The sequence below is a fragment of the Epinephelus lanceolatus genome, chromosome 14, assembly GCF_041903045.1.
Source record: "Epinephelus lanceolatus isolate andai-2023 chromosome 14, ASM4190304v1, whole genome shotgun sequence".
NCBI lineage: Eukaryota > Metazoa > Chordata > Actinopteri > Perciformes > Serranidae > Epinephelus > Epinephelus lanceolatus.
This window is the reverse complement of record NC_135747.1, coordinates 26,593,795-26,620,533: the sequence shown is the minus strand read 5'-3', so window position 1 is coordinate 26,620,533 and position 26,739 is coordinate 26,593,795. Positions and strand designations below refer to the sequence as shown.

General features: G+C 40.1%; 2 protein-coding genes across 2 annotated transcripts; both read right to left on the bottom strand.

The window, feature by feature from the left end:
* Window positions 1-355: 355 nt before the first annotated feature.
* On the bottom strand, window positions 356-13,127 carry chaf1b (chromatin assembly factor 1, subunit B). The gene is made up of 14 exons (XM_033616831.2): window positions 13,022-13,127; window positions 12,482-12,630; window positions 11,338-11,470; window positions 11,059-11,179; window positions 9,204-9,307; window positions 9,000-9,096; window positions 8,277-8,361; window positions 7,804-7,897; window positions 7,545-7,614; window positions 7,352-7,443; window positions 7,096-7,255; window positions 5,188-5,757; window positions 2,453-2,541; window positions 356-1,006 (listed from the first exon to the last, which is right to left on the bottom strand). Exons 2-14 carry the CDS (start codon window positions 12,605-12,607, stop codon window positions 906-908), a joined length of 1,842 nt encoding a protein of 613 aa, XP_033472722.1. The 5' UTR covers window positions 12,608-12,630; window positions 13,022-13,127; the 3' UTR covers window positions 356-905.
* Window positions 13,128-13,871: 744 nt separating this feature from the next.
* Window positions 13,872-26,739, bottom strand: morc3a (MORC family CW-type zinc finger 3a). The gene is made up of 19 exons (XM_033618037.2): window positions 26,620-26,739; window positions 24,842-24,914; window positions 23,410-23,542; window positions 22,290-22,516; window positions 22,002-22,155; window positions 21,615-21,762; window positions 21,321-21,449; window positions 21,049-21,168; window positions 20,859-20,956; window positions 20,250-20,357; window positions 20,022-20,150; window positions 19,563-19,637; window positions 19,401-19,443; window positions 17,576-17,656; window positions 17,304-17,415; window positions 17,023-17,095; window positions 15,831-16,935; window positions 15,127-15,329; window positions 13,872-15,014 (listed from the first exon to the last, which is right to left on the bottom strand). Exons 1-19 carry the CDS (start codon window positions 26,656-26,658, stop codon window positions 14,837-14,839), a joined length of 3,228 nt encoding a protein of 1,075 aa, XP_033473928.2. The 5' UTR covers window positions 26,659-26,739; the 3' UTR covers window positions 13,872-14,836.

The window sequence follows — 26,739 nt, the reverse complement described above, 5'->3', positions numbered from 1 at the left end:
GCAGATCAAAATCTACAGCAGAATATTATATAAAATGGTTATAGTTGAACTAAAAAAGGCCAAAAAAAGAGATCAGTCACACTCATCTGACTACATATTGTTTTAAATCCTGGCTAGAGTCCTGACAATCATCATGGATAAACTTTGCAGCATGAATTAAACACTAGACCTCACTTCGACTGTAAAGATGTCTTTCAGTATAGTCAAGGTTTAATACAAAGGCAGCCCATGAATGACGATTTTTGTGATAGAAAATAACGCTTTACATAACTGCCAGCATCAGCATAACAGTCTTAAAGTCAAAGCATGAATCATCCCACATCCATTCACTGAAAACTACTTAAACATACAGTGTATATGAAACGTCCTTTATTAGACAATGAGAAAAAGACTTTACAATTTGGAGCTTTTCGCTCACCTTGCTGGCCTGCAGTCTGAAGCAAATAAAGACCCAGGCTGTATATTCAAAGCTCTCACAAGGCACTAAACCTTGAGGTGCTTCTTTTTCTTTCTTTTCAGGTTTTGAATTCAGTTTTAGAGTCACAATCACGACACAACTTTCCTTTTTACAATAGCACTCAGCCACCTAAATGTTACACAAATCAATCATAACACCATTATCTGATTGCCATTTGATACAGAAAAACACACGACTAAAATAGGTATTAAATCAAAGGGCATCTACTGCAATGCAGTTTGTTTACAACCGAGTACATTCTGTGAGGTCAAAGATTCAGCTAGTTAAATCAAGTACAGACAATATCAGACCACACACATGCTGTTGCACTGTGGTGTTGCATCCGTGGGGAGCCCTAGTCGTTTTGTACCAAAGCTTCTTTAACTGTCGTCCTCTGCAGTTTGTACTCTTTTCTGATATCACAGCACCACACTGTTCCCAGTGGACACTAAGACTGTTTGGCACCGGTCTTCGACTTGGGCTCACTGGTCTTGGGCCTTTTGGACTCTGGAGGCTGGCACACTGGATCAGTGGGAGGAGACGGACGCTCTGGGGAAATACAAGAGAAGGGATCAGTGACACAAAGGTTACATATTTTTCTGCCTGCTGGTGCGATGTCACAAACACTTGGTTAGACAGAAGCAGTAGCAGACCAACAGGTTGATATGTATGGTGAAATACACTGACTATTTAAAGGGTAAGTTTGGTATTTTTCAACCTGAACCCTTTTCTGCATGTTTTTGTGTCTAAGGGTGCTTTTCACACCTGCCCTGTTTGGTTCAGTTCAATCGAGCTCAAGTTCATTTGCCCCCTAGGTGTTGTTTGTTTGGGCAGGTGTGAACACAGCAATCGAACCGAGACCTTCTTGAAGAGGTGGTCACGGTCCGGTTACAAACGAACGCTGGTGCAGTTCGTTTGTGGTGAGAACGCGTTCCGAACCTCGATCCAAACCAACTGCAGTCACATGACACATTGTTTGGGTTAAACATGAGCATGTTACAGTCCTGGAGGATTATTAATGTGCACCTCCTCCTGTACTGCCTTAATATGCACATTCAGCACATCCAATGCATCAAAACATTGTTTTCTAGTTGGAGTCGTGCCTCATTTTCAAACTGTATGGTTTGACTAAAATGAACAATGACAGCAATATAGTTCACGATTACCAGCGCTAAAATCAACCTGTGTAGTTGTCCCTCCATTGTGACAATAGAAAGTGTCACATTTATCTTGCAAGTGTACTCTTCTTCAATGTTTTGTTTACTTCCTGGATTTTTCCCACATGGAAATTCTGACCAATCAAGAGCAGCTTTGTTGCACAAGGCACTTGATCTGTTGTGCTTGTAAATGCTGCCGTGAGAACATGAACCAACTCTAGGCAATTATGCAACTTTGGACCAAAATTAGTCCCTGATTCAGACCAAATGAGACAACTGTAGGTTGAAAGCACCCTAAATGACTGATGGGAACAACTATTTTTAAAACTGGTCCAGTACTGAGACTGCAGTAGTCAGCAGTAGTCAAACAGGCAGCAATGTAAACACTTGGGTCATGTTTGCACCAACATTTTCTGTCCACTAAAACTGCTTGTTTTTACCACTGATACGTTCAGTCAGATTATTATTTTAAGTGTCTAACAACTTATGAAAAGGAGCCCTACACAGATAGACCTCTTTTGTTAAAGAGTAAAATCTTTTTTTTTGTTTAACCAGAGACAGCCTTGAAATCGCTATCCATTTAAATGAAGTAATTTTACCATTGAAAAATACTTCATTCAAAGCTGACGGACACAAAATAAAACTCACAAAACTGTCTTGGTTCAGCTGAAGTGAAAATATGCTGGCTTGATACACACTAATATTTCTGTTTATTTAAATGGAGTCTGATGTCGATTTCGGGGCTGTACAGAGGAAGGTTTAATGTGGGAATATAATGACAGAGTGAGTTACGTTCATCTACATTTCAAGAAAAACCAAAGTAGCTGCCCTCACTAACCATGTTTGGCCTTCTCAGTGGACGAGGGAGTGCGGAAGAGTGAACCGACAGCTGGAGATCGGGGTGCAACGGGAGTCAGAGATACTCTCCTGTAAACAAATAGAAAAAGCATGAATGATAGACACTTTAAGCATGACAACAGAAAACACTCGAGCACAAAATATGACAATAAACTGTACCCGTCTACATTCACCAAAGTTAATCACTGTTCTTCTTCATGTATCGTCTCTTTTGTTCTTCTGATTCGGACATTGCCAACTAGTAAAACTAGTCAAGGAAAACGCTCCACGTTACAGATACAAGGCAAATACAAAAGCATGTGCAGACCTGCCATTGTCTACACGCAGTCTGTCAGAGTGATTATTATTTTATCGTCAGTGGGGGGTCCAACGGATCCCTCATACCAGACAGGGCTTTGTTCTCACTCACTGCCAGCACTGAGCAGATGTAAACAGACGAAAACATCACAAGCCCTTTACAGCTATTTATATATTGTTTCTCCATCTTTAAAACATATATTTAAAACGACATTTTAAAGAGCAAGGTGCTTTCTTACTGCTGGTACTCATCTGTAAACTGCATCTTTAGAGGTAATCAGCTTAGTTACTTTAACCATGAGGGGGGAGGGAGGTGGATGCAGTTTGCTCTGTGTCGTCTCTTCCTCAGTCCGACTCCAGTCACAACACATTTGAATGGTTAAAGCATTTCCCTAAATTACTACACCCACTCTTGTATGAGGCATCACCTGCATTCACTCCATCTATAGTACATCTTAAGAGTTTAAATACCCTCAGTGGGTAAAAAAACAAGCCTTGGAAGATGTTACGAGAACATTAGTTCAAAATACATTAATTCTGCTGCATGATTACTGACTAAAACTTCACAGCCTTCCCATATCACCCCGGTGAGAGCTTCACTGACTAGATTCCTGTCAAAGTTAAATTCAAAATCCTCCTCATTAATTTCAGATCTTTAATATATCAGTGACTGCACGCTAACAGTCTCCCTCTGGGGGTCAGATCAGAAAACTGCTGCATCTAAAAACCTACTTATTTGCAAAGGAATTTCATTTAGCTAACTCGTTCTTCATCTTTTACAATTTTTTGTTCGTCTTTGATTAAAAAATGGATTATTTTTCCATTTCTTTATTTAATTTTTGTAACCCTGCTATATGAATAAATGTTAAGTGTTATATGAATAAAGTTTTACTTGCTTGCTAATAATTATGTAAATAGTATAAATATGATGCTCCAAACACAGGAAACATGTCTAAATTAAATAAAATACAAATAACCAGAGTGATTTTGGCAGTGTGGACTTATTCAAAGGTGTGAGTAACATCCACATAACTTGGCTGAATACTGACAAACACATCCACAAACAGTGCACACAAATAGAGTATGATATGCACATGTGCTTAACGACTATTTGATTGGCAGTAAATTAGTCGCAACTAGTTTTATAACCAATAAATTGTTTTTAGTCAGTTATAAAACAAAAATGTCGAGTATTCTGTTTCCAGGTTCTCAAATGTGAAGATATGCAGCTTTTCTCACTTTAACATCAGCGTAAAGATTTTGATTGTTACAAGCAGTTTGAAGACGCCACCTGAGTAAGGAACTGTGATGTGTGTTTCTTATTTCCACTTAGAGCTTCTGGCTCTGTAACACTGGAGCAGCCATTGGGAATTGTGAAGTTCCCCTGTGTGAATCCTCATTTGGACAAACAGCTTTTTCTGTCTGTGGAATTCTTTACCTACCAAACTCAAGCTGGATCCTGACTTCAATCAGTAATCAGTTATGTGGTCATGAATAATTTGGTGCTTCCTATTCTATGGTGCTAATTACATATTGCAGTTTGTGTCTTGTTTTGTTACTGTTTGTACTCTGCACTGTTACTGGTGTTCTTGTTGCTGAGTCTTTTGTAACTTAAGGCCCAGCAAGGGACGGCCATTGCAAATTAGCTTAGGCTATAAGTGCTGTGGTGTGTGGGGTTTGTGTATGCTACATAGTTGCCCCTTTACAAATAAACATTAAATAAATATCATAGATTAATCAATAATGTATTAATCATGAGTTGCAGCCCTAACTTACTAACTGTAAACTCGTGAGCTCATCACTTGTCACTCTAACATTAAAACTGTCACTTAACCTTTATATATTTACTGCATTACTGTCTTTACAAATCTATATAACTCCATTACCAGCTGCAACAGAGAGTACTTTTTTGTCACAGCGATAGTGCCACAACTGTTCAAAATGCAGTCAGGAAGCTTCACAGGTGTGGTAGTTGAGATCAGAATAAAAGCAGAGTTTAAAGATGGGTGTGATCTGAACGCCGCTGGCCCACATTCTTTTTAAGTTGCAGATCACTGTATTGCAGCTGGAGTGAACCGATTGCATGATAGTCTCTAGCTTACATTTACATTAACCGGCACTATTTTCTGTATTAGAGTCAGGTTTTGCATTTACTTGCGCAACATTATCTATTTTTTGATATTTAATGAGTGTTGTTAGAGGGAGCCTGAGGCACAGATTTTCACTGCCAACAACTGCTCCTCTGTAATTGTTGCACATATGAATAAAGACCAAAATACACACACACGCCTGCCCTCATGTGCATTAAAAGCCTAAAGCATGTACAAAGGTTCACACTTTCAGAGGTATAATAATAATAATAAACTAATTGCCTTTCGCTCTGACAGAACCAAACTTAATAACCACTTTAACGTTTACCTTGGGGTGGGCCCCTTTGGGGTGGCTGTGCCCTTAGGAGTAGTGGAAGACGCCTTATTAGGACTGTCCAGGTTTTTAGGGGTGGAGGGCGTGAGGGGGGCGACACGCGGCTGGGTTTTGGAGGAGTTGGTTGGGGTGAGAGGGGTGATGCGAGGTTGTGGAGTAGAAGGTGCGCTTGTGCTTGCAGATGTTGGGGTCTGAGGTGCTGTAGTTTTAGGGGAAAAGGGCTTCCCCCATCCCTCCAGGGTGTTGAGGGTGATCCTGCGGGGCTGAGGTTTAGGCTTGGCATTCGGCGTGCTCTTCTTCTCCTCTGGGGGAGTGACAGAGGGGGTGTCTTTCGTCTGGCTGGTTTGGGATGTGGGAGTCGGGGCTGAGCTTGGTGGCTGGGTCACAGGGGAGGTTTTGGCCGCTGACGACTTCTTGCCCTTTTTCTCAACGCCACTGCTTGGAGCAAAGATCTCCAGGGTGGGGGGCTCCTTCAGCGGAGTGCCCAGCTCCCCGGGAGAGAAGGACAGGAAGGAGCAGTAGCCGTCTGTGGAGGATACAGCCAGGAAGGAACCGTCACGAGACCTGAAGAGGATGTAACACAAAAACATGTCAGTGGGAGGAAGACTGAAACATGAGTGAAACACAGAGACAGATTTTAAATAATTATTCTTTAAGAATCCTGTGGTTATTGATATGTTTAAACACCCATATGTACGCTGAAACATTTATTGGTCACTGTGATAATTCCTCTGGTCCATAAAAGCTACAAAGAGATTATTTTCTGACATGATTCCAACCCAAGATATGGGGGACAAGACAAGAGCCACAGCTCTCATTTTGTGGTAAAAATACATTCCAACATCAAACCAAAGTTATTATGAGATCTCGAATTACTCAAATTAAGTCATATCTTTTGGAGAAATTGCCTCTGCTGAAGTCTTGTGAACAAAACCTCATACAGAGCACAAACAAATTTGAAGATATGGTCAGCTTTAAAAACAGCTCAAACTAAGTTCAGAGCAAAAAATACAATTATTACCCTAAAGTATCCAAACGTTGTTTCCGAAGAGAGAGAGTCAACATGTTTTGAGAGGTGAGGACCAAAACTACCTTGTATTTCAGTTAAAGGAGTGAGTTTAGGGAATAATTGTAGACGGACTGAAAACATGTAGAACATTAAGAAGGTTTAAACAAAAGTTAAAAAAATAAATAAATAAATAAATAAAATAATGTATTGATGAACATGAAAATGGATGAGACTGTAATACTGACTTGGAGGAACAGGGTACAGGAACTTAAAAATGTGCACGTTGCCTTTTGTTAATTGTTTTTTGTCTTTGGTGCCATTTTGCCTTGTTTCCCTGTTTCGTTTTGTTGTGTTGTTGATTTCTAAATATGATGTGCTGTTAAACGGGGTAGGTAAAGTAGGTGTTATAAGCTGTAGCTTCAACCTACACCTTCTTCAGACGGCAGTAGTGTCTAAGTTATGTTAAATTACTTCATTGTAATGTTATGCACTGTCCTATATACATGATGTTCTTATTTCTATTTGCAGACCGAAAAAAAAATAAAAATAAAAAAATAAAAATTCTAACTCTAATGACCAGAGAAAGGCTGAAATATGTGGATGACAAGACAAATCACCATGACAGAGGCTGTTGCATCAACATCTATTGCACGTGCTTAAAGAACCAAGGTGAGTTAGATCAAAATGCATTGTTAGTGGCAACATCAGTGTTGAATAAATCACACAAATGGTGAGCTGTTACTTTCACTGGAATAAGTTGCATTCAATTTTAAATGAATAATGCAAAAACAAAAATTGTGACCACTTTTCCAATTTTCACTTCATTCCCACAAAGGTGTTGCACTACACAAGAAAGCTCTCTGAAAGAAGACTAGAAAAGAGCTGTAGTTCACCATGTAAGATCACTGAGTGTGTGGTAGTGGATGTTGGACACCAGGCCGAAAGGAAGGGTCTGCTGTGTGTCGTACAAGAAGATGGAGTCCTCAGATGCTACAGCAAACACCATGCGGTACGGCAACTGGAATACGTTGGGAAGAACCTGAGTAGAACCATCTGTAGAGGAGAAACAGAGACAGAATGAGGAACATATTAAAAGGTGAAGACAATGTTATCAGTCTAGTTTGTTAACAATAGAGCGTAAGTCCTTACCTTCTTCCTTCTTAGTCCTCAGTTCAAAGTAGACGGGGCAGCAGCGCACAGCCAGTGTCGCTTTAGTCGGACACGGCAGGTGGGCGATGGGCCTGAAACACACAGACGGAGATTCATACATCAACTGCCAGCTTTAAAACAGCTGACACTGAGTCTGAAACACCACACAGCCACAGCAGGTCACAAAGGTTACCTCTTGAGGCCCTTCCTGGAGAAAATGTAGGTGGTGTTTATGATGTTCTCTCCGATCTCCACACATCCAGCTGAGGGTTAAAAGGGTCACAGAAGAAGACAGAAATTAGTTTATATAAAAGGTAAAAAGACAGGTTTTAGCAAAATTCATGTGTTTGAATAATACTGAGCATAAAAGTGGATAAATGAGACTTACATTATACTATTTTCCCAGATAAATGCAAGGTAAAAAACTAATTTTGAGAATACTGTGTAGGTACCTGGGGCGAGCAGGAAAGACCCATCTGGTGTGAAGGAAAGACGTCGGAAAAACGACCTCATGCTGTCATCGTGGAACATTCTGTACTGCTTGACCTGCAAAGATAAAGAGATATGCAGCAGTGAGTGTTTGCGTGTGACATGCTCTACTCACCTGGCAGCAGAGCAGAAAATCTCTTAAGATTTTATAGAGTAAATTTAATAATTCTAATCCCAAATATAGAGAAGACAAATATTCAGAGGGGTCATAAACATGTTGTCGTCAACAGGTGGCCAAAACTGGAGCATGAGTGTTTTTAATCTTTAAAAAAATCTACATAGAAAAGCTGATAACTAGATCAGGTTCAGTGGACATTTCTAATTTTGACAAAGCTCGTGATTGAAAAGAAAAAAATGTTAAATGTCAGACTTTGGTCACATCTTGCTCAAAGGAGTGACCCAACTGCGCATCATCAAAAGCAACATTTCTACTGACCTCTCCCTCTGCAAGTGGCCCAGAGCTCATTTTACTGATACAGGAGGCTTTCTTCTTGGTGTGAGTGCTGTACACACGCATCACTCTGAAGGGAAGGAAAAGCAAAAACATCTTAAGTATGATGCTGCTGAAACAGCAGCAAATACATTCATCTAATGAAGATCAGACCCAGTTCAGACCAAAGATTCGCGACGAGACAAAACTGTGTTAGAATGTTGCGGGGAAAAGTTGCAGCGGTGTGAAAAGGCCGGTCTCAACTCGACTCAAGCTGCCTGATGGTGTCACCTGTGACTCAGTTGGCTAAATAGCCGGCGGCTGGTTTTAGACCATAAAGCACATCCCCTGTTTCAACAGCCTATCATCCCCACTGAGCCCTCTGTTTCCGTCCTCATGGTGTGCCGGTGTCGCTGCTTGCTGAATGTGCTTTGCTATTTCATCACTACTACAAATGCAGCTGTAGCCAGTATCGCACTATCACTATCCTCATTCGTATTTAAGAAGCTACAAATTATATTCAGCCACAAAATAAGCCTGAACAGCTGGAAATCATAACAGAAATACAGAGAGTTGTTGCATAGAGATGATACACCGTCTCATCTAGTTGCATTACTGTGAACTGGCACGTTTTTAAAAGGTTGCGGAGCGGCGCATTGCAAGCCTGTTTCAACTCATCTTGTCGTGAATCTTTGGTCTGAACCAGGATGTCTGAATCTGTTCTTCTACCTGTCACAGCTGAGAGTGGCCACGTATTGCCCCAGAGGATCCCAGGTCACGCCCTGCACGTAGCTCTTGTGGTCATTCAAGATACACAGCTTCTGTCCTTAACACAAGAACAGTTGCAAACAACAAAATAAATACAGTGTACAAATATAACAGCTGAACCTTTATGGAACACACACACACAGGTATCTATGAGTCAAAGCAAACCTTTGTTGATGTCCCACATAATAGCTGTGTTGTCGACAGACCCAGACACCATGAAGTTTCCATCCCGTGTCCAGCAGATGTCATACACGTCCTCTATGTGTCCTCTGAAGACAAAGGAAAATAAATCTCTTTTTATAACCACAACACTGCCACACATTTGCATCAGATAGCAAATTACAAAATGGACAAACAAGCAGATCTCCATACTCAGACTAATATTAATTCATTTTAATCAGCTCATAGCAAAGGAATGGTTCTGTTGACATCCTGAAATGTTGACTGTGTCATGTGTCTGACCTCAGTGATTTTGGGTGCTGCACAAGACACTGATAAGACTGTCAGTTTTGTAAAGTAAGCAAAATTGAGTGAGGCAGACACCAGTGAAAAGATAAGATATGATCCTTACAAAGCTCACTGCTCACAGTGCTTCCTAACACCGCACAAAAGGATTTTACAACTCTGAAAAATCATCAAGGTGAGAATCATTTTATCCTGTCTCGACAATTACAAGATGAACAGCAGAATCAATTCATTCTGACTGTTTTTGACAGCTCCACACTGTGCCAGCCAGCGGTGCTATCCACATGAATAAGGGACCTGCGTTCACACATTTTTCATTTCAAAACTCCAGACAGCTTGGTAGATTTTATTTCACATTTGACCACAAAATAATGTAAACTAATGATTTTAAAATCCAACTATATTATGGCTATGTATGTTATTATGTTGCCAAATAATTGTCAGAAGATTGTAGCTAGCTTACCATATTAAATAAATAATATTATATTAGTGTTCCCCCCAATTCTTTTTAGTCTATTTTACAAATAAGAACCAAAAATGAGTTGGGAAATTTTATTTTCACTGCACCTGTACAGCCTTGTTTATTTACTGTGTCCATGGAAACTACATAACTCAAATGTTGAGACAATCTTAATATTTGATTATTTATGATGCTGTGCATATATGCAATTTAAAGATATTGCCGCATTTTCTTTCAAACTAATTTGATCATGGACGCCTGGATTTGGCACAGTTACAAGGCACTTGGTGGGGTGCTGACTTGTTGGCTGTGGTGCATGGGCATAGAGGGAGCTCTGCATAGGGCTTGGTGTTATGGACAAAAATTCATATCTCTGTATTTTCAGGCTGAACGGCAATACACTATATATATCTAGGTATTTTTTACGAAATCGGCTACATGTTCAGTTGCAGGTCAAAGCCACATTTGAGATGTCACAAGCACTTTTATGAAAACAGACTGATCAGAATAAAATGCAAAGACAGGTATTGAAAATAGCTGCACAACATGTAAATGAAATATCATATAAAATAAAAAGCAGAGGTGTACGTTAACTTTGTGCACATAGCACTGGAGCTACAGAGGTTTAAAGGTTTGCAGCACAGGACACAAAACTATAACATTACTATAAGAGTATTAAATCCATTATACTTGTGACTTGACCCGATACCGATATAAATGGTACTGTCTTATATCGTACAGAGTTGTGATATTACCCAGCCCTAGCACTGCATAGAAGCTTATGTTTAGTCGCACACCATATTCCTTGCCTCACTTTCAACGACATCAAGCTCACTCTGGCCTGCAAAGGATAGAATAGGGGCAATAGTCTGGAAACACATATTTATCTATACTCACTCTTTTTTCCACACTTATCCAGACCTGGAAATTACCTAACTCAAATTCCATACTTTTCCAAATAGTAGAGGAACCCTGTGCGTTTTCTGAAGCAGTGCTATTGTCAGCCTTGATACAGTCTGTGTTTATAGAATCGACTAGCATTAAATCATTGTAACTCGATGGGATCCAAACTGCCAGAGGTATGAACCAGTGTACCTTAATGTCTTGACCACAGACCAGCTCTCTTTGTTCAGCTGTGCATCTTCATCCTCCTGGAACACAGGTGCCTGCTCCGGCTCCTTAGAGTCGTTGAGCTTCCACAGCAGAATCGCTGCATCTGTAACAAATAAAAACCCAACAATTACCAGAGACCACTGTATTTTAAAATACTTGTTTTGTTTGAGAACGACAGCACCAATACCTTCTAAATACTGCCTGTTAAAACTTTAGATTGAACATATTTCATCGAATATGTGAATTTTATGTGTGACATACCATCTCCTCCTGAAGCAAGCAGCTCTCCACTGGGGCTGAAGCGCACTACATTCACAGCCTTGGTATGTCTGGCCAGATTAGACAGGAACTCCACCACCGCCTTCCCGTCTGGGCCCGTGTCTACCCGCCACAGCTGCATCAACATCAGGGCAAAAAGTCATTAAACACACACTCTATGACCTTTTATATCATAGCTGCAGGTAAATATGAACTCTTTAAAAAGAAAAACTATCTAATAGGGGTATAACAATACATCAATATGGACTGATATATCGATTCTGTGATCAGCAATCTAATACCATCGACAAAAATCAAAAACATAAATACATATCACCATCTTTGAGATACCCCTTTCGCTTGAAATTACCACGGCACTTAATTTAAAACCAAAACACATTTTCAAATAAATCAATTTCTTATTAATGTACATTTGGTGGAGCAACGACCTATATATAGTGTGCGTTACCCTGACGTGACTTCAGCTAAATAATCTGCCGTTGGTTCAGGTCAAATTTGGTTATGTGAGGAGAAACAATTGCTCTCGGAGCTGGCTGTCTGAATAACATGAAAACAGTAGTTTAAGTGACAGGAAGCACCTTTTAATGTGTATAGGAAAGCTGTAGGTTCGTCAACTGATACTGCTTGTTTGTTAGACACTTTAAATTGTCATGATTTACTATTTTTTTTGGCTTTCTCACGAGTAAATGTGCAACTCCATGTCTGAGCCTCTCTTATTTTAAGTCTTGTTCATGCGAATTCTGTATGTGATATTCACCCAGTTAAGATCAAGGAAAAAACCCAAATAACGTTCAACTAAGTGTGTCAATATGAAAATATAAGGTTATTTCATTCTGTAAAAAACTACAACTGTACTGATATTAAATGACATTTAACAGAAAGTGTGAGCCTCACTTCTTTAGTGCTGCACATTCGCATTAGTGCAGCAACCATTATGTTTACTTCATGCTCACAGGTAAAGTAACATTTTCTTTGGCTTGTGTTACACGGTTCATTTCCTAGACACATGCATGTGCACAGTTTTACATCACATGGCCATTAAAGTAATCCCTTGTCAGACAAGCGTTGTCTTGGTTCACCACTGCATTAACCAGATATATTCATCCCTCTCTTCCTCTCCACTCACTCTGACTGTGGTGTCCACTCCAGCTGTTGCCAGCCGATGAATGCGTCCATCTGAGCTGTGCTGAAAGTCCAGACTGTAGATGGGCTCCTTGTTGTGCCACGCAATCTCACACGTTACCACCTTCATCTTAATTTATATCCAACACCGACCTCAGGAGGGAAAAACATTTAAATGTGATACTTATGACAGTTTCAAACGGGCTGATATTTGCTAAGCAGTTAGCACAGACTGTTATCTCCACACGTTGGACAATATGAAGCCTGTGTGACGGGTTGCAGAGGAAACTAAACTCATAAAACAGCTACTTTGGTCATACAATCGCTGAAAGCGAATGCTACAACTAGCTAACACCGTTAGCTTAGCAACACATTTAGCGGGTTTGTTGGGATGATTGTAGCTAACGTTACGGACAAACGATAAAACTGAGAGCATGTTTACGTCAGTTATTGTCTTTAACGAGCATGTTTGTTACAAATAAAGCTAAGTTATAAGTTTATTCTTCGAAGTGAAATCATTTTGAAGTAAGTTACAGTGTTTTACCTCCTCTGTTGTCCAGCTGAAGCGATTAATAGTTTCCCGCGTACGATTCGTTCAAAACTTCCGGTCGAGTGGGCTGCGGTGATTGGACGAAAAGGCGGAATGGGCGGTGACTGGTGGGTACAGTTATGCCGCATTCATGTACTCTCGGAAAAATCGAAAATTTGAGATTTAAACCGGAAAAAGTAAAAAATGATAAAAATAAAAGCAGGAGCAGGCATTGCGGGTAAGTTATATAGGCTATTTATGTTGTCCCGTGCGAAGGTAGTTATATGTAGGAATATGGTTATCATAGTGAGTTAGGTTAGTATAGACTGTGCCAACATGTAAGTGCGAGTATATAAGGAAGTGCAAGGTTCAGTGGTCGGTTTAAAAAATTGTGAATTCGACTCTCACACAGAACAGCTTGACTCATTTTGACAAAAATAGTTAAAAACATGGATAAATGAAATTAAATCAAATGTTTGTGCCAATTATTGTTATCATACACATGTGGTTATTGTTGTCAAATACATATAATGTCATTTATTAATATATACTATAACTAAAATCAGTGTTATTGTAGCTATTGACATTATTGCCTCTCCCTCTGTTTCTATATCATTTTGTCATGTGGATTACTGAAAATTTATTATGTTGACCTGTTCTGTACGGCATGTATTGCACATCTGTCCATCCTGGAAGAGGGATCCCTTCTCAGGTGCTCTTCCTGAGGTTTTTTCCACTTTTGTCCCCTTAAAGTTTTTTGGGGGGAGTTTTTCCTTATCTGCCACGAAGGTCCAAGGACAGAGGCAAACTGTGATCTGAAATAGTGGGCTTTATAAATAAAACTGAATTGAAAAAAACTGAATTCACTTGAGACAGTCATTAGACTTTTTTTTTATTGACTTTTAAAACCTAGTGTTTATAAAATTGAATTTAAGACATTTTGAAACATTCAAAGGACCTGCAGACACCCTGTTCCAATGAGTTACATGAAAATGTAGAATAATCATCAGTGACATCTAAAATCTGCAATCGGCAAGAAACCTTAAGGAACTTTGAAATGAAATGTTTAAATCACTGCAAGCTGTGATTGACAAGCCTGCCTGATGTACTTTGATCTAGATACTGTATTGAAGGCATAGCCTTCCAGTCCAGAGAGGAAGAAGCCTGCACATACAACATGCAGGTTTTGACCCCTATCATGGATGCGTATATAAAAAATTGCTCAAGCAAGCAAAACCTGTTTTAGGACTTCAGCTCAGGAAGGTTCTTGATAACTCTTTCCCCTAACTTTCACTTTGTGTCCCCCAGAAACATACTGTAACATACCACTGACAGCCTTATCTTCTATAATGTTTGTTATATCAAAAGAGTTCACAAGGATGCCAATGATAATGTGCCATCGAGCATTTCATCACAGAGCAAAGGCAGGAAATATAAAAATATATTTGACAGAATACATACAAAATTGGCTTCAATTCAAACCAAAGGGGAAACAGTCAGTGGTCATTGTGAAACAGGAACAAAATCAGATACAGAGCCTTTCAGTGTTTGTTTGGAAAAACCTTTACATTACAGTTTACAGCAAAGCAAAGTGAACGCTAATAACGTTCATTTATGTACACAATAACTGCATTGGTTATATTGCTTTCATAATTCATAAGATAAAGACATGAAGGAAAGCAGCTTACACTGTGTTGAAATGATTGTATATCGATAAAAAAAGCTGCAAACATTAAACAAACCTTCAAATAAATAACACTTAATCTCCCTACACTCACTGGAATCTGTTTTGAGTCATTACATCACTTTATTCCAGGATTTTTTTTTCATTTATTGCTCCGTCCCTCTGTCTACCAGCTCAAAGGCTGCACCGGACTCCATTCTCCTGGAGAGATATTGTTCAAGGATTTCATCAATTACATTACACTCATAATTCACTTGGTCCAGGTCTAGAGCGGGGACGTCGCGGACGAGAAGGCGCCCGATGTTGTGCCTCAGCTCGATCAAACTGAGGGGAGGAGAGAAACAGAGCAATCAGGTTGATGAGTTCATTAATCAGATAAATCAGTTACTGATCATTTATGCAACATGAAAGGAAAGCGATTTTCCAACAATCCAACCTTCTGGATGTATCCGAGGTCAAATCTGTGCCACCGTTTGCCATTGCTCCCCTCTCCTCTGGATCTGTTTGTGCAGTAGAATCAGTCACTCTGCGTGGAGTTGTGCTTCCATTTTGTGCGTTTTCCCTTTGCTGCTGCAGACTCAACCTGAGCTCTTCACACTGGGCTGCCAGGTTTGCCCTCTCCTCCTCAAGACTCTCCACCTGGTGGCAGAGCACGCAGTGAAGCCCAGGAGGAAAGAACATGAATAAAGGAGGTACATTAGTACATTAGGCAAAAGACATAACCATACAACCTTACAGCTCATGTGGTGATAATACTGTGTAGCAACATAATCTCAGCTCAAAAGGCCACTTTATAGCTTTGCAGTGCTTAAAACTACACTTACTGTCTTCCAACCTCTATCAAAGCTATAGCGCTTACTGCTTTGTGCCACAGAGATTCACTGTTGCCCCAAAACTATTATAATCAGTGTGTCACACTGTTGGCTGACACGTAACTTCATTGCAGTCGAAATGGGCACTGTAGTGTATTATGAACCAGTCCCACATGCACTGGTCTGCAACTGTAAACACTCACTTGAGCACTGAATCTGCAGCTGAAAATAGTTCCTAGCAAACTCACTATTTATCATTATTATTATTTATAAGGAAAATAAAGACTAGTCTTTTACTTCAAGCTCAAAATACAGCTGGAACACTGACCTGTAAGAGCAGTTCATCCCGCTCCTGGTTTCTTTGATCCAGCTCCCGCATCAGACAGTCGACTTGCACTGCAATGTCATCAATGTCCTTTTCATCACCTTGGGCAGTACCGGGCTTGGTCTCAGTGGCTGCCAGTGAAAGCTCTTTGTCTTTAATCAGCTCATCGACTTTCTGTTTGGCCTTCTCAAACAGACTTTTATAGTCCTCCCCAACCTCGCTTCCCTCCGTCTGACAGGCCTGGTGAGAACACTCCTTCTTTACACTGGTCTGAGACAGCTCCCGCAGCCTGGCCTCCATGTCCGACAGTTGGCAGGTGAGTTTATGGACCTGCTCTTTAAAGGAGTCTCTCTCCTCAGCTGTAGCCTGCATAAGCTCTAGGAGGTGGTCTTGCTGTTCCTGTACTTCAGTCACATTGGGGAGGTTAACTGGAGAGTCGCAGGCATTTTCACAGGAAGGTCCAGCATCTCCGTCATTATCCAGATGATCTGTCACTCTGTGCTGCAAGGTCTGCTTTCCGTGATTCTCACTGTGAGCGTCTCCGCTCTCTTCCTTAATTACACTTTGCTCATCGTTGCAGACACCGACGCCAACATCTGACGTCCGTTCTCTGCCGTTCTTACTAGATGCACTCTGCTCTGCTCTCTCCTCCCTTTCAGTTAGACTTCGGTCCTCTTCTTCCTTCTTCACTTTGGTTACTTCTGTCTGTGTGGTGATGCTGGCCACGACTGGGGGGGGTGCTGGGGAGGGACTGGTTCCCACAGCTGCCGACCGTGCAGAGCCCGTTCCTGCAACTTCTGTCGTCGAGGCGTCGTCCACAGCAGCATCATCGCTGCACTCCAACAGCATGCCGACATTAGCATCACTCTGCTCTTGCTCTGTCTTTACCTTACTCAAATCAAAGCCTGTCTTCTTTGGCTTGGGAGTACTGACAGTCTCCAAGATGAAAATGTCATCATCAGTGTCATCATCATCATCGTCAATGAGCAATGATGGGGAGCTCGGTGGGTTCACATCCACCGACGTATTTGTGTTGCCCCGATGGAAGCCATTAATTTTAGGTCTTTTGGGTGTCATTTGTGGAGAAATAGGCTGTGCTCTTTTTCCCCTGCAGTGCACAAAAAGCTCATTTATTATGCATCTTAAACAAAGTCAAACGGATATTTATTAGCTTGCAAACAACACTGAAACATACCTCAGGGGGCCTGTCGACAGCGAGCACACACTAGAAATAATTGGAAGACCACTGCTACTGGAAGGACTGCAAGCTGGAGAGAAAGAAAACAGATTCAATTCAATTTTATTTCTAAAGCCCAATTTCACAAATCACAATTTGCCTCAGAGAGCTTTACAGCATTCAACATCCCTCTGTCCTTGGACCCTTAAAGAAGATAAGAAAAAACTCTCAATCTCTCAAACACACACTGTCTCTCTCACACATATGGACACACACACAAGGAGCTGTTTTTTTTTTACCAGCTTGTGAAAGTGTGGATATCAGAGGAGAGGATTCAGCCCTCACAGCACCCCCATGTGGAGTATTAAACCTACTCTTTGGGGTAGTGGGAGTGGACAGGGAATGGACAATCTGTCAACAACAACAACAAAAAGAAAAATGTGTTTTGTTAATTTGTCATTAGTAATATTCCTACACCATATCCACCTTCTGAAATTTAATTATTTAAACTCCTGTTTACACATTCTTTATGTTTAGTAAAATGGAATCAACTCAAATCGTCACTCCCGACCTGCTGCTTTCTCTGGGCTGGTGACTGCCGAGCGAGATTAGCCAAGTGCTGCATTTCCTGCCGCTTTCTTTCCTCCTCAGCCTGGAAAAAAAGTGCAATTAATCAGAGGTGGGAGCAACTCATTGTTATGCAAGGCACAAGTAAGTCTCAAGTCCTAAACTTTGAGTTTTGAGTCCTAAACAAGTCATAATGTGCTCTTCACCCAATGTAATCCCATTTTAAGAACAGAGTATTCATATTAAAGTTACATTTACATGACATTTGGACTTAACTGTTTTTGGGACAAGGACCCCTAAACTGATACACCTCAGGTCACAGACCCAATTTAACCAATTTAAAAAAAGATTTTGCTTCAGTGACTTCCTGCCGAAAACATTTCAGGCCACAAATCTATTGGTGCCAACTACAGTCGTGGAGATAACTGTGGAGGAAGTGAAACTTGTGGTTGGAATAGTCACTCTTATGACTCTTACTCACATTGTTCTCACTTCTGTGGTAAATTATATAGTAAAAAATGACTGTTTCTCATTTTCTGGGGAACCCCATGAACTCCCTCAAGGACCCTTGAGGCCAGATGCAAAAACTGTGCGTATATTCAAAGACAGAAAGGTCCATACACGTTCTTTTCCTCAATCATTTTAGAGCAGGGCGCACATGCACAAGTCATTTCCACACAGCCATAAATGAATGTAGAAATGTTCTTAAACATCCGTTTGTATGTCAATAGCTGTGCTCTTCCACCATTTATTAGACATGACAATGAGAAGAACAGCAAATAAAGTGTAGTTTCACTGATCATGTCACTTTGGCGAGGTCCTTCAACGGTGCCAGAACAGCACCACTGTGGATATTTGTAGTGTCCATACCACTTATTCATCACGTGCTTCTGTAAACCATCATCATGCTTCACAGTTCATAACATTAAACAATCATTAACAGGGCGATAAGAGCTCGAATGTCAATGAAAGAATGATAAACCATAAATCTTTTTTTTTTTTTTTTTTAAAGTTTATACATGTGCCTTTAATTGACATTGTACAGAACGTTGTGCACCTTGGAAAAATAATAACATGATCACTGACATTGGCAAACAACCTGAAAACTATGATGTATCATAAGGTTACATATCTCACTTTATATTTAATATTTGACCCCATATTATCTGCAGCTGTCTCAGCTAAAACCGTGTGTACACACAGTCTAAACTAGGCGTAGGGTGCACATTCTTCCTTAATCAATACTAGTTAATGTGTGGAAGAAGGCGTATGCACTATTCAGTCAGTGATCTTCAAACATACTTTTATCAGAGAGCACTGATTTCATTTTTAAGTTTATTTAGACTGTCTTTTATTTCCTCTGTTTTTAGATACCAAAATGTTTTTATCAGTTCTTATAAAAGTTGTTTTCATGTCTTGCCTGTTAAATTATTGACATGTAAAGCACTTTGTAACTCAGTTTTGAAAAGCACTTTATAAATAAATATTATTACTATTATTATTATTATAAATCAGAACCACAGCAAATTGAATTTTGGGTGCTCCTGTCCTGTCTTGTTGTATTTAACTCATCTCATGATGAAAAAATATCTATAACATTCACTTGCCAAATTGGCTTGGTCAAGTCAAGTTGCAAGTCTTTTTAAATTTTGTCAGGTTGAGCCTAAAGTCATCAAATGTGTGACTCAAGTCCAAGTCATGTGACTTAATCAAGTGTTAATTTTTACCGAATCAGAAACCAGTATTATCAGAAAAAGAACTATTTACTCCAAATCGTGCAGAGGTGTTAAAAGCAGAAAAATGGCAGCATACATATGACGTGTCCTTACCTTTTGTCTTTCCCTCTCTAGTTTCATTTTGTCTTTCTTCTCTCTGTAAAAAAAATCACAGTTTAATTGATTTTATTTTAACAGCTAGTACAAAAATGTGCAACTCTTATTATATTTTTGGGCAAAAGTTGTGGCAGTGTTTGTAATTGCAACGGGACTCACTGCTGTTTATAGGTCTTGCGGTATGAAGGTTGATCATCATCAGAGTCCACAGGCTCCTCTTCTACCTGGCAGCTCCTGGAAGGGCAAATTAGAGAGAGATTAAAAACGTCCACTGAGTCTGAGCAAAGTTTGGGGTGAGACTTTTTTTTTTTTTTTTTTTTTATTAAACGCCTTGATATAAATAATGTGTCTGTGTTTTGGGTGTTTGCAGTTATCAATACACATTACAATGTGGCAAAAGTTGGGTGAGCATTTCTGTTGAAGCCCAGCGTTTATGTTAAATGATGTTTTGCAGAGGGTATCAGTCTGGGCCGGGAAGCTGTTCTCTAATTCTGACCTAACATTCTTTTAAGCTGATCAAATATGTGGTTAAGAAAATTAGTATTTTTTATGTCTTTACTTTATCACATCTGATTATGATTACTGTAGTGACATGTTTTTCAATAATGCTCTAGTTACCTGAACTGAGGATCGGGGTTCATACGGCAGAACCATTTATCTGGCAGCTTGGCGACGTCGATCCCATCGGGGAGTTTGCGCCAGCGCAAACAGTCATCGCACTGCACCCAGTTTTGATCTGGTCGCTTCCTGAAGACAGAGACAAGTATCAGAGCATGTTAGGAGCCAACATCGTCAAACAATTATACATACAGAATACATGGCATCAGTACTGCCAAATGTACTAACATGGTATCTTCCACTGGTGTGTCGCTGTTTGGATTCTCTTTGTTTCTGCTGAAGCGGATTTCATTCCAGTACTCTTCCAGTTTGGTCCCCAGACTGGTTATAGTTTTCCTGTGCCAAGAAATTAAGAACTTCAGACTTCTGTGTTTCTTGCCCAACACTGACAATTAAATACAGTAATAAAATTGAGGCTATAAAAATATTTTTTTGTGTAAGATTCAAACTGACAGACACACATTTAGACCTTAAAGGGAAACTTAAGTATTTTTAAACCTGTAAAGCCTAATTTCCACCAAACACTTTTCGGTATGGTACCTTTGGAACCAAAAGTAACCCTTCAGACATGGTACCTGGACCCTAGTGTTTCCACCTCAAAAAGTACTCTTTCATGTGGGCGGGGTTGTTGTCACTCACTGCTCTGTCCAGCACTCACTGTATTTCCTCCTTTATCAGTCTGCCACTCGTTTATCGTCCACAGAACGTCTGCACCGTTCTCTCTCAATACTGATCCAATTTTAATAACTGTGGTCTCCATTAGTAAGTTAGACACAAAAAAAGGAAACGGTCCAAACTGAAAAATACTCAATTTATCCTTTATCCTCGGTGCATTACCTGTACTTATCTGTCTCATTAAAGCTCTGCTTGTTGTGAGTTGGATCCAGAAAGTCACACTCAATCACCCCGATGACCCCGACACCTTTGTTGTTGGCCTGCAAAAAGCAAAGGTTCAGATACATGAACGCTGGATGATAACATTTAGAAACCCTTGAAAACATATGTCACCACAACAACACACACTCACCTTGAGCTGGCAGCCCACACGTTCGTAGGGTTTGATGAGCCGATTCTTGTGATACATCATAATGCCATACTGGTCTTTACTTTTGGTGTTATAACCAAAAGTGATAGGAATGCGTTTGGTCTGATACAACATTTAAGGAAAACTCAAAAGCAGAGATATGAACACTTTCTGTGCAAAAACAAAATGTGACAAATTAAAATAATTTATCATTCTTTAACATGTTCTAAACTAGAAAAAAAGCCCCAAATTAAGAACCTGTGATGAAAGGATACCAAGAAAGTGGGCCTGTAGTGGTCCTTTCTGACGCAGGCCAAGCTCTTAGCAATGAGCTGAGATTTTACCTTTTGACCACGTATGATGATCTGCATCCGAGGCTTCAGGTAGAGAATACTGCAATACGCCTAGGCCCATTAAAAACACAAGTTTTGGTCTCAACTTTTGCCGCTTGTGTCCATAACATTACAGAATTTGTAACTGTTTGTTTATAAGCCATTTAAAATGATGCCAGTAAGGTGTAATACAGTCATTAAGTACTGTTAGAAGACATGCATATTAATGCTTATTACCCGCAGTGAGTAAAAACTCTCAGGAATGTATGACGTAACCCTGTCTGGTTGTTGAGACGTGTCATTCATTGTCTCGTAGACATCAGATGGAATCCGGATATCGTAACGGTCCCTTACAAAATCAAACTCTGTTTTTCCAGAGGAAGAGCTGTTGACAACAGAAATATGTCTTTAAGTTATGTGGTCTCCTTCAGGCTGACATTGGGGATTCTTGAATCACAGAGAAAGACAAATTGGAAAAGGAAAGATGACTAGATTTGTCCTGAAAGTTAGTACAGTGTTGACACATTTTCTTTTTCCTGATCATTGTAAAAATCTAGGGCACACACACTAGCACTTGGTCTCTGAAATAAAACATACACATGTACATATGAACAGCAGACAGACCTGCGGAGATTCCAGATGATGATCCGCGTGCCAGTTTTCCCTGTAGAGTTGGAAGTGAGGGCATCGATCTCACGGAGCAGTTCCTCCTGTGTCTTGAAAGGGGAATAGAGCAGGATGTCCTGCAGACTGGCTTTGTGCTCCTCTCTTACACTGAGTAAAGCTGAAGTTAAGGAAAACTTGCACAGGACACATGGAAACATGACTGTCTGGTAGTGATGCACAGGTCAGGGTTTACATTTCATTCATTTACATGATGCAACATGCCTTAACGCAGTAGATAAAGGATATACTTATTATTTTCTCTCTGTTCAAAGCAGACAATAGGTACACTTATTTGGTTAGCACCGATCTTTTCCAGGTAGGTCTGAGAGAGCATCCCGACGCATGACACATTCTTTGACTTGGAAAACACGATGGCGTCTCTGCCAAGACGCATGGATCCAGACTTGAAACCATTGCCGTACATGCCAATCGGCTTGACACCCTTCACAGGGATCTTGTCACTGTACCCAAAGCTTGAGGAGGAAAAATGCATATAGTTTATGGTGAGTATGTGAATCACATTATGGTTCATACATAACTCTAGCAGCATGTACAACATTTGTTTTTAAAGATTTTATAGGGGGTTCACACCCAACGTGAAGTGAGTGTTTCGTGCAGTGTGATTACAAACAAAGTCAATCTAAAGGCAAAAAGATGCAAAAGATGCAAAAGGGAAGTGTTGAGCTATTTGCACAAGTTGGAAATTTTCAATTTGCATGACAAATTCACGTGCTGCTGTGTCACCATGCCTATCGTTGAGATCTTTTTCTGATGTTACAGAGAATCAGAGATGGAGCACAAACTTGTTGTTGCTGTCTTTGGGCACCTGGAGCTCTACAACTCAACATCAGTACTGTACAGAGATGGAGCAAAGAAGTAGAGGGTGCTCGGAAATTAGTGAGCAAAGCCATTGCACTACATGATAAGTTCAGAAAACATGTATTTGTGAATTGTGTAAGCTGCTTTGCTGAGTTGCTTCTGCTGAGCAAAATGGTCTCTGAGTAATAAAAGTGGGTCTTTTATTGTGGAAAGTAAAGGAGGGAAGGAGTGAAGTGATAATGCACGGCAGAGGACATGCTGGTTCACAGCATGGAGCCTCTGTGTTTACCATGTTGACATCTCTTGATTCCAGCTATTGGCTGTACTTAACTCCAAACCAAGTTAGCCGTTATCTGCCTTCCCCAGTTATTTAGCACAACCATTAGCACAGCTGTGGCATAAATTTGCTTCACGTTCAGTGTGAACTCACCATTAGGCAGTGGTCATTATGATGTTTGCCAGTATTGGCAGTACAACATCAACATCAAGTAAGGCACTACTCATTTTGCCATAATTTCCAAAGAAATAAAAAGCATCAGTGTCGTACCTGAGCATCTTGTGCATCGTTTCATTGTCTAGCCCATTTCCATTATCCATAAAGCTGAGACAGTCTTGTCCTTGGACCACAGTCTTATCAATCCAGAACTGTTTGGCGTTGACATCTGGATCATAGGCATTATCTGTCAAAAGAAACAACTTTTAGGGTTCATAAAATCTCAACCTCCAGCATTTAAAGTACTCAAATTCAAGTGATGTATAAATGTAAGGACAAGATCTACTCAAGATCTTTTGGCTCCATTATGAATGTGGCATCGACACGTAAAAAACAGGCTTATCAGGGTGGAGACGTATTCTGCATGACATTTTGGTGACTGCTTGATAAACTGCACCTCCCCTTTTATTGTACCGCAAAGGAGGATTGAACAAATAATAAGCCTCTTGAGACAGCTTTTAATGCTACAGAAATCTCAGTGGTACCAGGGAAAGAGTGTTTGTGCCACAAAATGATCCACAGAGCTCCTAAATAACAAAACAAACATATATGGCAAACTAAAACATTTAATCAGAGAACAATTACAATAAATTTAAATTTTAAAGGCCAGCCCCTGCACTCCTTTGAAACAATATTTTATGGCTGCATTTACCTCACCATCTTAGTGAAGCATCAGCTCTATGAACGCCATCATCACTCTCCACTTGAGCTCATCATTATTTAAAAAGCTTTCACATATCAGTGAGAGAGGTGACTTCGGCATGCATTAATAACAGATAAGGCTACAGCAAAAACTCAAATGAACACTGTTTAGGGCAGCATTTTCACTTTGGATTGACTTTTGATCATATTTAAATTATAATCTGAAATATGATGGTTTTTAAATGTACAATTTAAGGGGCATTTTATTTAATTAAAGTTGTCCATAAATACATTAACAAATTAATCCTTTTGCATTTTTTGAAATATTCATTCAGCCTTGACACCAGTGCAGTTACAATACCATTTCATCAAAGGTCATATAGACGTTAATTGAGTCAGGCTCTTTTGATGTTCTCTTTTGGTGTTACAGTCAGAGCGGGTAACAACATTGGGTGTGGTTAAATACATTGACTAGAACTATCACTATGCAAAACAAAATCCCAAGGAATGAAGTCTATAGAAGAGCAGTGTTAAATTTAAATGAATTTAAATGTTTGCTGCAAGTTTGTTTGGTGACAAGAATCTTGTCATGAATTACTAAAAAAACAAAGATTCATCTCCATTTAATGGAAATCTGTCCTGGTGACAGAATAAAATAATCCAACCTGCTTTTTAATGCAGTTAAACATTGCTAGATTAATTCAAAGTAGAACATACAGTACACATAGGGATCATCATTATATCATGCAGGTCATCTGGGGACATCAGTAGTACGCAGTGAAATAGAAACTTAAGCAAGACAGCTTGTTTTACATGCAAATACAACAGTGTGGGGATGACTCACCTATGAGCTCAGCTATAGCGCTGAAAGGCCAGGTGTGGCTGGTGGAATTGGTATGGAGAAACTTGGGACAAAGCTACAAGTAAAGGAAATTATTAATAATACAATAAATGCATCAAAGTGGCCTTTTTTCACATAATGTGTCCTTAAGCTTAGTCAATGCAGTTAAATGAGGAAACTCTGAGAAATTGTTTTACCGAAACTACAGTGTGTTGCACTTGTCAGTATCTTACTAATGAGGCTTGTTTTTATTTTGAATAGTGACAAACAATGAATGTTGCTCGACTGGCAGAACCTGCCTTAAGCACATAAACATCGCTTGCTGCACACAGATTATGTAAAACACTGCAGAAGTTTCAGTCACACAGGCAGAGGCTTCATGATTTACAGAAAGGAAGATACAGCATTTGTGCTCGTATGCAAATAAAATAATGTTACATTGTTGCTGGTTTTGTACCTAGAAACCTCTTGCTGTGAGGTGACAGTGCTACTGCACAACCATGCCACCCAGCCTTCTGGGTGGGGCCTTTCTGCATGGAGGTGGTATGTTTCTCTGGGTTCTCTAGCTTCCCCTTGCAGCCCAAAGACATGCAGGTTAGGTTAACTAGTGACTCTGAATTGCCCATAGTTGTGAATTGTGAGCATGGATGGTTGTCTGTCTCTATGTGTCAGCCCTGTGATAGTCTGGCGACCTGTCCAGGGTGTACCCTGCCTCTCACTCAGTTTCAGCTGGGACAGCCTCCAGCCCCCTATGACACTGTACCAGGATATGCAGTTAAGGATAATGACTGAATGAATGTTTCTGGTTTTCTTGTGGGATTCAACCTAAACATGAAACATTTTCTAAGAGGTTTGTGCAAGTCTATTTAGAATAATCTGCCATTGCTGTGTTTCTTATTTAGTGTTGTGCTTTCATACTAAAAAAAAGTATTTCTTAACCGTACCAATATTCACTTGGGTTCAAACCTTTGAATCCATCTAGTCTGCTGAGTTCGAGTTGACTGATACTGGAACTGGAGACGCAGTGTAAGGAGTTGATAATAATGTCTCATCAGGCAACATCAATGTAATAGTTCACTTTTGACAATTTAGATAGATGTGGATTATAGTGACAAACTCTGGAGGTACTGATCTGACACCTGAGTCTTACCACGTGTGTTTATAAATGGAAAATTATTCGGGCTTCTTATTTATTTATTTATTTATTTTTACTTTCACTTGACACAGTGTTGACAGAGATGGTAAATGGGGGCGATAACAGAATGAGGGCCGGATGTCAAGCAATAAAACCCCCAGTCACAGGATGTCCAACCAGCATCTTACAATAGACGCCTTTATGCAAACATACCAGCCCATGTGACATAGTATTTTGTTTTCACAAATGTAATAAAAGCAGCGTGTACAGTTATACAGTGTCATGTGACGGGTGACAACAGTCATATCGTGAATACAAAGTTAATGCCTGTTTGATTATTTTAAGTGGACTAACAAAAGAGACGAGACATTAATAGTGAACTGGCGAACCGGAGGTCACCATTAGCCTTAAAAAACCTCCTGCCCTGACGTGAAATTCACAGACAGCGCTTCTACGGGAGCAATAATAAATCGTTAGACGCTGACCAACATCACTAACGTTCACTTCTTAGCCGACACCGATAAATGCGACCACATGGCTCTGTGGAGTCTGTTTAAACACAACATGGCTTATGAAACAGTTTATTAAGCGTACAATATATTCAACCGCTAAAAATTAAAAAAACAAATGAAAAAATTCTACGAACCGTACTCAGTGGGACCCCGCGGTCTGTTTGCGCCGCCATTTTTCCGTCAATAGGTAGAGTAGGAGGACCCGGAAGTGAAGTCGACCCCGGCTTGGTCAATGTAGTTCAAGACAGCCTGAA

Coding starts and splice junctions, on each gene's coding strand:
- chaf1b (XM_033616831.2), bottom strand. CDS start 12,607: ATGAAGGTGGTAACGTGTGAGATTGCGTGGCACAACAAGGAGCCCATC. Junction 11,471..12,481: donor GAGTGGACACCACAGTCAGA/GTGAGTGGAGAG, acceptor ATGTTGATGCAG/CTGTGGCGGGTAGACACGGG. Junction 7,898..8,276: donor GGCCACTTGCAGAGGGAGAG/GTCAGTAGAAAT, acceptor TTATCTTTGCAG/GTCAAGCAGTACAGAATGTT.
- morc3a (XM_033618037.2), bottom strand. CDS start 26,658: ATGGCGGCGCAAACAGACCGCGGGGTCCCACTGAGTACG. Junction 23,543..24,841: donor CGCTATAGCTGAGCTCATAG/GTGAGTCATCCC, acceptor TTCTTTTGACAG/ATAATGCCTATGATCCAGAT. Junction 15,015..15,126: donor ACCTCGGATACATCCAGAAG/GTTGGATTGTTG, acceptor TCCTCCCCTCAG/TTTGATCGAGCTGAGGCACA.